We start from the raw sequence: 12,134 nt of genomic DNA, 5'->3' as shown, positions 1-12,134 counted from the left end.
CCCCCCCCCCCCCCATGTGAATGTCAGCTGTTATGCCTATTGGCGACAGGGCTGAGGTAACAAGCCCTCAAAATCCTCCAATATTTGCAGAGATGGGCGGCAGCACTTTCATGCAGGCTCTCAAGTGTCTGAAGTTAAAACTCCTGCGCGCTGTTCACTCTGAGTATGTCGAGGGTCCGGAGGGGTAGATGCACGGGAGTCACCGTGTAGGTCTCCAGCGGACTCCCAACACTTTGTGGATTTTGACCGTTTTGAGTAAAAAAGACCGGATTGCTTTTCAACATCATTTTGGCAAAGCGGCTGTTTTCGGTGGGTTTGGATCACATCCGTCGCAACGATGTTGTTCAACAGACTTCTCCTGTGTTTTTCAGTCACAGGTATTGTTTTCGCGCTGCCCGACAGCTCTGGATTATTTTACGCGCTGAGATCTGAACTGTCAGAAGATGCAATCTTGGTGGCCAACAACGGAATACGCGTGCCTTTCGGGAGATCTGTCTTTATTGATCCCATCAATGATTTGGTGATTCAGACGCAGCCAGGCGACCGGTGCAGCATCACAGTCCTGGAAAATGATCCGCTCTCTCAGAGACCGGGGCATCTCTCTCCCAAAAAGTTTCCGTGTGATTTCGGTCCCAATGATGTGACGTACTTCCACTACGGTTCGAGAAGTCCAGCTAAAGACAGAGTGAGGCTGCAGCTCAGGTATGATGCGCAAACCGAAACCGTTATTATCCCGTTTATGATGGAGGTTGAAGTAGTTTTTACGCAGCTAGAGTTACTCACCAAAAACATGCCTCTCACTGTTAATAAACTCAAAGCGATCAGTAACCCCATCGATAAGAAGATTTTAGAGTTCACTTATGACAGAGACTCTCATAAATGTGAGGTTACATCCCTGTCTAGCAGCAGCGCACTGCCGAGATATGGAAGGCTCAATGATAGGGGAAAACTTTCCAAAATGATGGACTGTGATGAATTCACACAAGCTGACATCCGCTATGAACACACGTTTGACCGCAAGTCTCCCAACAGGGACTATGTTCCCATGGTTGTGGAGCTGCATGATAAGGAAGACAACCTAGTGAAACAGGAGTATTTCCATCTCATGATTCGCATCAAAGAGGGAGAAGAAAACACTCCCCCCAAACCCAGCTTTGTGTCCATGATGATGATGGAGATCAGCCAGTTTGTCATGACCGCCCTCACCCCTGATATGCTCGCTGCTGAAGATGCAGAGTCAGAACCAGATGAGCTTATTTTCAATATCACCTCTCCTTTATCTTATGAGGAGGGCTACATAGTCAGCACCGATGACAGAAACCTCCCCATCACGTCTTTCTACCAGAGGGACTTGCGTGATCTGAAAATAGCTTACAAGCCCCCCTCCCTTGATTCAGACACTGAGAGGATTTTCCAGCTTGAGTTTGAAGTGGTAGACACAGACGGGGCCGTCTCAGACCCCTTTGCTTTTATGATAGTTGTGAAGCCAATGAACTCTTTGGCCCCTGTCGTGACGCGTAACACGGGTCAGCTGCTGTACGAGGGGCAGTCTAGGCCTCTTTTTAGTGCCCACAACTTGGAGATCAGCGATGAAGACAACCTGGAAGCTGTTACCATCACAGTGGTGGATGGGCTGCGCCACGGGGACCTCATGGTGTTGGGCTCTCACGAGAAACTCTTCACACCTGCTGATCTTACAACAGGGTTTGTTGTGTACCAGCACGATGGGAGCGACACATACAGTGACAATGTTGTCTTCAAGATGTCGGATGGACAAAACGAAGTAGAATTCCTTTTTCCCATCACAATTGTTCCCACTGATGACGAGCCACCGATTATAAATGCCAACACTGGCCTGGTGCTGTTCAAAAACCAGATGATGCCTATTTCTCCTCTCATGCTTAGCGCTGCTGATATTGACTCTGAGGACTCAACTATTAAATTCACCATTGCCCCTCCCTTTTCCACTATTGGCACAGTGCTCTTAAGGCAGTCAGATGCTCCAGAGGACCCTTCGTCTTGGAAGTTCAACGCTGAGGATGAAGTGTATGAGAAGGAAGTGACGGAGTGGCTTCAGAAAGATATCACTGACGGGAAGTTGTGTTACAAGCATACAGGCCCACACAATACAGATACCATCATGGATCAGTTTGTGTTTACAGTCCAGGATGACAATGACCCCCCTAATAAGTCAGGAGAGAGTGTATTTATAATTCGTGTTTTACCCATAGATGACGTACCCCCTGAACTTTTCCCTGGCACCACACTGCAGATGACTGTTCAGGAGTACAAGCTCACTTATTTTAGCAAAGAAGTTCTGCACTACACTGATTTGGACTCTGAGGATCGAGACCTCAAATACACAGTTATCCAGCCCCCAATAGATACAGATGGAAATAACCCAGTTGTGTTTGGTTCTTTGGTTTTGACAGACAGCCCCAACACTGAGGTCACTGAGTTTACACAAGCTCAAATTAACCACCATAAGATCTCCTACAGCCCCCCAGATGTTGAACTTGGAATAACAGCCCACATTGTGCAGTTTCGTTACACTGTTGAAGACACAGCTGGGAACAATGTAGAAGGAGGTTTCATTATCTACCTCCAACCGGTCAACAACAAACCCCCTGAGATTACAAACACAGGCTTCACTGTGTTTGAACGTGGTATGCACATCATCAGTATTGCGGAGCTGGACACCACAGACCTCGACACAGATAGCAAACAGATTACATTTACTTTAAGCCAGCCTCCTAAACATGGCCGGGTCCAGGTTGCATTCACTGATCTAGAGAAAAAAGGGGTTTTCAGACTTGAGGATATCTCAGAGGGGAAGATATCATATATACATGGTGGGGAGGAGACAATGAGCGATGAATTTCAGCTGGATGTCAGTGATGGGTTTCATGTTGTAACTGTGACGGTCAAAGTTAATGTGAAGCTTGTCGATGATGAAACTCCAACAGTCAACCTGCCTCTGGGAACAATCGGCTCTCATATTAATGTGCTTGAAAACGGAGCCACAGAAATCACAACTAATGTCATTCAAGGCCATGATGACGACACAGATGACCTCCAGCTGACTTTTATTGTGGAAGATCCTCCAGTTATGGGTGAATTATTGGTTAAAGGAGTGCCTGCCAATCGGTTTACACAGGCTGATATTTTTAATGGCGTAGTTGTGTATGCGCACACCGGTGGTGAGATAGGTCTCTCCTCTCAGCAGGATGGCTTCAATTTGACTCTCACAGACATGTCCGATGATTGGACAGTGGGTGGCAATAAGGTCAACGGAGTCCACGTTCGAGTCACTATCCTTCCTGTTGACAGCCAGGCCCCTGAAGTCGGAGTTGGGATTCAATTCAGTGTCATTGAAGGGGAGAAATACGCCATCAGCCAGCAGCACTTGAACGCTGATGATAATGACACTCCAACGGATGATATCCTTTGCACCATCATTGTTCAGCCCACTGCCGGCTATGTGGAAATTATATCACCCGCCCCAGGCTCAGAAAAGTCCAGGTCAGGAACAGCTATCAGTGCTTTTACCATCAGAGACATCAGGGAGGGGAATGTCTACTATGTGCAGAGCATTCACAAAGGGGTAGAGCCAGTGGAAGACAGGTTCACATTTAGGTGCTCTGATGGGATCAATTTCTCAGAGAACCATTTCTTCCCAATTGTCATCATCCCAGCAAATGATGAAATGCCGGAGATTTATTTGAGAGAGATAGTTGTGATGGAGGGGATGAACATCGTCATTGACACTCCGATTCTTAACGGGGCCGATGTCGATATTCCACCTGAGGAGCTGATGTTCATCATTTCCAAACCTCCCAAACATGGTGCCATTTTAAACCAGCTTTCAACAGGCTCAATGTTAGTGACTAATTTCACTTTAGAGCAGATTCGGGAGGCATCAAGTATTATTTATGAGCATGATGACTCAGAGACAACAGAGGACAGCTTTGATGTCACTCTGACTGATGGGAAGTACTCTGTGCAGAAAACAGCCATGGTTGTGATCATTGCTGTGGATGACGAGACCCCCAGAATGCTCATCAACGACGGCCTGGAGGTAGAAATTGGGGAGACCAAAGAGATTAATAACGAAGTGCTCAAAGCAACAGATTTAGATTCAGATGACAGTACGCTCACATATATCATCCGGTTTGGGCCTGTTCAGGGTCTCCTGCGGAGGAAAATCCTGTCTGGTTCTCAGGAGAACATCACGCTCGGCATGAATTTCACACAAGCCGAAATCGACGCAGGGCTTATACTTTACACACACAGCGGACAGGAGGGCATCAGAGACTTGATTAAATTTGATGTCACCGATGGAATGAACCCACTAATTGATCGTTACTTCTACATCACTGTGGGCAGTATTGACATGGTGTTCCCTGATGTGGTCAGTAAAGGTGTGTCTCTGAGAGAAGGTGGCAGAGTGACTTTGACCACAGATCTTCTCAGCACCACTGACCTCAACAGCCCTGATGAGAATTTAGTCTTCACCATCACAAGGGCACCCGTCAGGGGCCACCTGGAGTGTACAGATACTCCCGGGATGCCCATTGTGTCTTTTACTCAGCTCCAGCTGGCGGGCAGTAAGATTTACTACATCCACACCTCCGACGATGAGGTGAAAATGGACAGTTTTGAGTTTGAAGTCACTGACGGATTTAATCCTATATTCAGAACATTCAGAGTCTCTATTGTGGATGTTGATAATAAGAAACCTGTTGTTACTGTTAATAGTTTAGTTGTCACAGAAGGGCAGATTAAGCTGATTACACCATTTGAGCTCACCGCTGAGGACCAGGACACGGCTGAAAAGCTACTCAAATTCACTGTCACCCAGCTGCCTGTTCATGGTAAACTCCTCTACAACCAGTCCGCGCCCATCACCAGCTTCACCAAACAAGACCTCAATGATAACCTCATCAGCTATAAACACGACGGGACTGAATCAATAGAGGACTCCTTCTCCTTTACAGTCACCGATGGCACTCACACTGACTTTTACGTCTTTCCCGACACTGTGTTTGAGACTCGGCGCGCTCAAACCGTGAAGATCACCATTGTGGCAATCGACAACGGCGTCCCCCAGATCGTGGTGAATAAAGGTGCCTCTGCTTTGAGGATCTTGGCCACAGGTCACCTAGGGTTCCCAATCAGCTCCAAAGTGCTGAGAGCAGAGGACAGAGACAGCACCCCAACCTCCATCGTGTTCCACGTCACAACGGAGCCCAAACACGGCTACATCGTTAATCTGAGAGAAGGAAACAAGTCCATCAACACATTTAGTCAAGGTAAACAAACAACCTTCACTAATATAATGCATGACCTTTGGATGAATATTGCATGTGGATGGCATAATCAAATTACATACATTTTGTTAGGTATGGTGCAGTGGTTGAGTGATACACATTTGAAATGTAACTTCCAATTCCTGTGAACAAAATAACCTTAAAGCTTATTCCACTCATTAAAATAACAAGAAATATTCCAAATTTGTATCACCTAGAAAAATCCCAGTAATGTCAGTCTGACATGGAAAAATGTCTTTCCCCATTCAAACATCTTTACCAACACTTTATAATGACTACACACTATGCAGCATTTTATTCATCATTTATAAAGCATTGTTCCTACATTATTGTGTTATGGTTAACATTTGTAATTTTAATTAATAAAAAAACAACAACAAACAACTCACAACATTACTCCCCTCCCGGTCTAAGCCCACCCACACACACACACACTTATGCACGGCATCACCACCTCCCTATACAATTTTCTTTTTCGACAATATGAAATAGTATACATTTATACAGAACATAATATTAAATTTGCAGTATTAAGACGTGTTAATAAAACATACATTAATACACTAATTGACCATTAGTGCCTAAATCATTAAATTGTGTAACATGCATAAATGTACAATAAATTGTTAGGTAATTATTTACCTACACTTTCGTAATGATCTTGTGAACTATGTACGACTCCTAAATAACTTGTTTGTAATTGACGTTATACTTAATTTAGAAATGGTGAATCATACAGTATTTAAATACAACCATTAAACACATTCTAGATTACCTTAGTAATCAAGACTGCATAACTGTGTTTATGAATACCATACACTAAGGTGTAATAATGTAGGAACAATACTTCATAATTATGATAAATTATGTATTTACTGATACTTAACCAATACTTAGTATGTAGTTATTATAAAGTGTGACCAATGGTTATGTATCATCATCATGCCTTTTTGGCAAATGGAACCAGTTTTAGTCATAATTAGTCATAATTTTTTAGTCATAATTAGTTGTAAGCAAATAATTGTTGTAAACCCTAAAGTTTGATATGGTACTCATCATGTGACACTAAACTTCAGAGACAAACATGTTAAAAATAAAATATCCCTGCAAATCTGTAAATTTTGATTGTTTCACACTGCCTACTAAAGATTTTAATTTATGCAGTAATAATTATTCATATGTGTGACAAGTGCAGGCTTGGGAATTTCAATAGTTAATTTGTGGGCCTGATTAAGATGTGCCTTCCTCATCAAATCATAATTAGCAGACCAAAGTTAGAGGCTGATGTTTCACGCAAATGTCTTGTAGACGGTTCAAAATGAATAATTTATTATTTCTGCATCTCCGGGGAAATGTTCACATCTGATGTTCTCAGCAGTGGTTTGTTAAATGAAGCAGAACAGAAGTAGAAGATCATGTGAAAAGGTCAGAGCAGATCTTTTAGTGACAGGATGGCATTTGAGTTTGCGGCACATCCTCATGGTTTGACTCGGTCAGTTCAAATTTGTAACAATTCATAGCAATTGGTAAGTTTTAAATTAAATTAGAAACCTGACCCTTCTAAACAAAATACATTTCTATAAAGTAGCAACATTCAGAGCGAGATATGCCACCTGCACTATGAATTATTAACCATTTCTGTTTATTGATAATGCAGAAAGAATCAAGACAAAAATGCCCCTGATTGAGGTTTAAAGCAATGCAAACAATGCAGTATTTCATGTCATGCTGAGGCAATTATACGAACAAGTAAGAAAATTCCACAGCTTGGCACAAGCACAGGGGGCTATGGCAACCACTGAGCGGCTGCAGTCTTTGAGGAATAAAGGGCACAGATGAGACAAGAGTGTGGCGAGAAAGAGAGGAAAAGGGGCAGAAAAGGGCCAGAGAGAGCAAATAAAGTGGAAGAGAGTGCAAAAGTGCCAGGAGGAAATGGGGCGAGGGGGAGGTGTAGGTGGCATGGGAGAAATAAAGAATGAGGCAAGGGGCGTGAGAGCGTGAGTGAGAGAGAGCAAACAGGCTCGTCAGAGGAATCAGTCAGGTGAAAGAGACAATCCCTCGCTCTTTATTTACTCGTCCTATTTCCAGGGCACTTCCCATGAGGCTTCTCTTAAAATATTTGATGAAAAATGTGCCCCTGGTTCACAGTGTTGACTTTACAACGACCTCAGGTTCAAGGGCTGCACCACAACACTCCTCAACTCAGAAAAGAACCTTTTGCTGCAGCTTCTCCTGTGCGGTCAGATTGATACTCGCTAATTTAAAAAGATGAACATCAATTTGAAACAATGCTCTTAAGGAAATGCTCTTCTGATGTACAAATGGAAGATGGTTTTGTTCTTTTGAATCCGTGCCTCCATGTTAGAAGGAAAAGAGAGGCAGCAATGGCAGGAAGCCACCTGAGAGGTTTAAGATTGGTCCCAGCTACGAGTCAGGGGTTCATACTTTTATGAAGCTCCTTCCTCTGAAATCTATAATTGAAGGAGGTGGTTCACAGAGGCCAAGCCCTTTCATAGTCTTGATGGTTTTCCTACTCTGCAATAGCTGTTTCTGTAGAATGGTGGGGAAAAAGGCAGGCAGACACCCTGTAATTCAGAATAGGTAGAAAAACAGCTGTGGAAGTGTATGAGCCCGCTGAAATCCAGCTTTTAACATTCTTACCCTCGTCTGTCATTAAAAGATCCACTGTCAACTGGTTTTCGGGGCTGTTGACACAGAAAGCTGTCAAGTTCAGGATTTAAGCGTTTTTTGTTGGTTTAGCTTGAGCTGTCTCGGATTTGAGGTTGCGGCCTTATCGTCCTGGATTACGGATGCATGACTTTCAGAATGCTTTCTCTGGTAGAAAATTGTTCATGCTGAGCGCTGATAAGAAATAAAATCAGTGTGATACTAGATACCTGCTGTTACTGTAGCTGATAAGGTGCTGAAGCCGGACAGCTTCCATCTTTGAACAATTATTCGACAGAGCGAGTGTTTGAACGAGCCATAAAACATTAATACAACTTCAAAGTATGTTTGAGGCTATTTCTGTGTAGCCAGCGTGAAACTTCACATGAAGGTTTTTATTGTCTTAATATGCAAATTATTTCATAAATATATAAGTATAATCATGACAAGGACAAATCTCTTTGGTAAACACTTTCTAAATTAGCCATCCACTTAATTGAGTTGGTGCAAGGTTACACTTTTCATAATGCATTCATCTCACTTTATTTTGAAATCCCTAGTATACTGGTCTTACATTGCATGTTGGTAATTACATCAAAACATTTGTTGTTGTTTGTTTATCATTTTGAGTTTGTGTTTGTTGGTTTTGTTGTTGACAGGAATTTACCATAGTCGCACATTCATCAACATCCGAAAAACTAAATTACTCTTCTGTTCCAGCTGATATTGATGACCTGAACATCTGCTATGTGTTACGGAATGAAGAAAATGCTACAAGTGATCTCTTCCATTTCTCCGTGAAGGATTATGGTATGTTTTAACATTTTATTTGTTTTTTGATTTTTATTTTAGCATTTCAATATTTCTGAGACTGTTGAGTAAGGTCCTGAATGGGTTGCCAAATGACATTTCAATTAAATATTGATAGATATAAACAACTTTTATTCTTTACCTTTGGACCCATCTCTTGGTCATTCTGTAACTCTACAGTTGTCACGCTTTAGAGAATCATACTTGTATCATATTGTAGCTAATAGCGAGATTCATTCGGTACATTGTTTCAGCCCAGTAAGGAATATTTTTAATTATTCTGTTGTTTTCATTTACAATCACTGGGCTAAACGGAAACCTTTTTTCTGTCAGCTTCACATGCATAAGGGCAACTGATATGTGCACTGACTTCATTTGATTCAGGATTTGCCTGTAAAGTGATCTGCCATTCAGAGCAGCAGTGCAGTTGTGAGTCAGAATATCAATCTCTGAAAAGTCTGCGTAGGCTGACAGAGGCCCTTTGTCTGTAACGCTATGCTACCAATAATGCTACATCTTATTAACTTACTGGTGGGATGAGGCTCACAGGTTTGTCAAAGAAAGGAAAGTCATTTTTGAGGTACCGAGGCTATCACTTTCACAGTTTCAAGATTAAATGGGACTGTCTGTGTAATTTGTGAATATGACTGCAGGATATGTCAAGTAGTATTACTGTATATTCTATCTCGATGCAAGGTAGATTTATCAAGGCTTTTTGTCAGAAAAGAAACCATCTTAAAAAACTGTGCTAAATGTCAGTAGTTGAACTGTATGACTCAAGAGGTTTAGAACAGTTCTCATACACAGAGCAAAGACCACAAACAGTCTGAGGGAATTTCTATTTGTAAAGTCCTCTGTGCTGTCCTTTATTTGAGATGCATAGTGACCGTCATTCACTTCCTAAATTATGCCCATGAAACTGCCTCTTTACATTCTGTTCCATATGGAGTTAGAATCCATTTACTAAGGCAGCAGCTAATTAAGCAATCAGCGGCTGGGAGCCTTGAGTAGGAAATGTCTGAGAGGGAAGGAGAGGTGGCTGCATTTCTTCTGAAATCAGCAATTATTGTGGTATGTATACCTGTATTCTCCTAAGAACAAATCATTTACAAGAGAAAAAAACAAACATTAAGGAAAATGCCCTCCAAATTAATAAATGCTGCAAAATCATACAAGTTTGCAAATACCAAAACAAACACAGTTTGGTTGTCTTAGTCTTGTTAGAAACACATTTTCTTATTGTTTCTTTATGTGTTTTGTCTTAGAGGGGCCACCATAACCAATAGAAATAATGATGATATACTGTATTTATTGACACGATTGCAAAGCAATGCAAGTAAGTATACATTATTAAACAAAACAAGCACAAGGAATGACATTATACAAAGTCTAGATTTTATATTAAAAGAATAAAACATCCTAAATGAATCCTTTGATAAAACCTTCATATTGTTGTTTAGGTTTTAGTGTCATGACCGCAGAGACACAAATCCCTGTTCCCACTTTTAAAGCATATCACAGGGAATGGGCTTATTGGTAATTGGCTTCTGCTCTCTTTTCCTTTCCTATTTTTTAACTAATTGAGTTGTTAATGAATTTTTACTCCATTGCAAAATGATTACGTGTACGTGTGCAAATGTGCACCTACTTTCTTTGCGTGAAAATAACTAAATTAGACATATAACACCCATTTTTCTCATCCATGTGCAATCCTCATTTAAATGCAGTAAATGTATCCTTCCCTCTAAGGAGAGTTGGTGTTACCGCAAACTGATTCTGGATGTGGGATTTTAAAAGGAAAACAAACATGCACTATTAACATACTGTTAAAAGGCAGCACTACAGTGACTCACAGCAACAAATACAGTGGCACCCCTCCAAAAATGTCTACACACCTCTATTTTACAGAAGGTGAGCATTGAATATAACATTACATTCATTTAAGCTAGCACACCTACATATATAAAAATGTGTTAAAACACTAATCCATATGTGCACGGGTCCACATACACACAATTGATCCCACACATGCATACACAGCAGAGCACAGAGGGGTTGCCGTAGGCTATGGGGTGGTAAGGCCTCCAGCACAAAAGAGGTTTTTGATATTTAAGAGCCCAGGCAGCATTGTGGGTAATGAGAGCCCTGGGCGTTTGAGCTGGGCAGAGCCCTGAGGCAGCTACTGGTAATTACGGGGCCCTATTACAAGCTCATCTACAGGGAAAGACTGGCAGGAAGCACCTTCTATCATAGGTTAAGACCGGGGGATCACTATAGTTAACTGTTATGGGTAGCAACATGGCTTGTTTCCCAGGCTTCTCTTTGGCCATGGGATGTTCAGATGACAAAAAAAAATAATAATAATATTGAGGCAAATTTGAAAATCATGAAAACAAAACAACTAAAAAATATTCTGAAAATAATGGTGATTTTCCCTATTGATTGGTCTGCCAATTATTTTCTCAATTTTTTTGCAAACCCATATAGATATACTGTATGAGATATCAAAAAACCAAAGCTCTCTGTGTGGCTAGATACCACTGAGGGAAAATGGAAAAACATAGGTTTTGTTTTGTAAAACGGGTACATTTGCATTTTTATCTGACAGCAATTACCCTTCTGCTTTAAAAAATACATTATATCGTAGACGTGTTTTGTCATTTTCAGGTAATTACAAAATGCAAAATATGTTTTATATATTCTCAGTAGGATCTTGTCTGAGAAGAAAGTACCTACTGAATAGGACCAGCATGATTGCTACAATAGAATACGTTCCTCATATCCTCCATCCTCCTTGCACATGAGCAACCACAACATTCCACTGCTTTATCAAGTTACAATATATCCCCTTAAAACATCAACTGCAGCTTTTATTCACTCTGCACACAACACACCTTACAAGCATTAGGTGGCCTTCGCAAATATCTCTTTAATATACACAAAATAATTTGTGTGTGACTTCACCATGGTAGTGTTAGAAGACTAATTATCACCACAGACTACACTGCAAGGGAACCAGTTCTTCATCGTTTTGTTGTTTTGTGCAGAAAGGCCAACACTTAGATGAAATGACCTCCTCCTGTTGGCTCTATCTGTTGAATAATAAGCCTTAGCAAATAAAAATGTTTAACCATGCATACTTTCGTTTCCATGCATACTCTCTTTTCTAAGGGATGAAAATGAAGGAAATGAGTCAATTTTGTATTGGTTCTATAATAACTGTTAAAATAGTAGAATGACAGCAATTTAAAATCATCAATGAACACTGAATGTAAATGGGACAATCCGGTTTTAGAATTGAAAAAGCTGTCTATAATTCATTCCTAA

At 41.3% G+C, this 12,134-nt stretch overlaps 1 protein-coding gene across 1 annotated transcript in view; it reads left to right on the top strand.

Annotated features, from left to right (window-relative positions):
* Positions 1–337: 337 nt before the first annotated feature.
* The window catches only part of LOC117955642 (FRAS1-related extracellular matrix protein 2-like), a 52,645-nt gene continuing 40,848 nt past the window's right edge, over positions 338–12,134 (top strand). Inside the window, exons 1-2 of the mRNA XM_034890253.1 lie at positions 338–5,312; positions 8,718–8,807. Coding sequence (XP_034746144.1) covers positions 338–5,312; positions 8,718–8,807 — 5,065 coding nt within the window. The remainder of the gene's footprint in view (positions 5,313–8,717; positions 8,808–12,134) is intronic.

This window comes from Etheostoma cragini, chromosome 13 (assembly GCF_013103735.1).
Source record: "Etheostoma cragini isolate CJK2018 chromosome 13, CSU_Ecrag_1.0, whole genome shotgun sequence".
Lineage (NCBI taxonomy): Eukaryota > Metazoa > Chordata > Actinopteri > Perciformes > Percidae > Etheostoma > Etheostoma cragini.
This window is presented reverse-complemented; position numbering and strand designations above follow the sequence as displayed.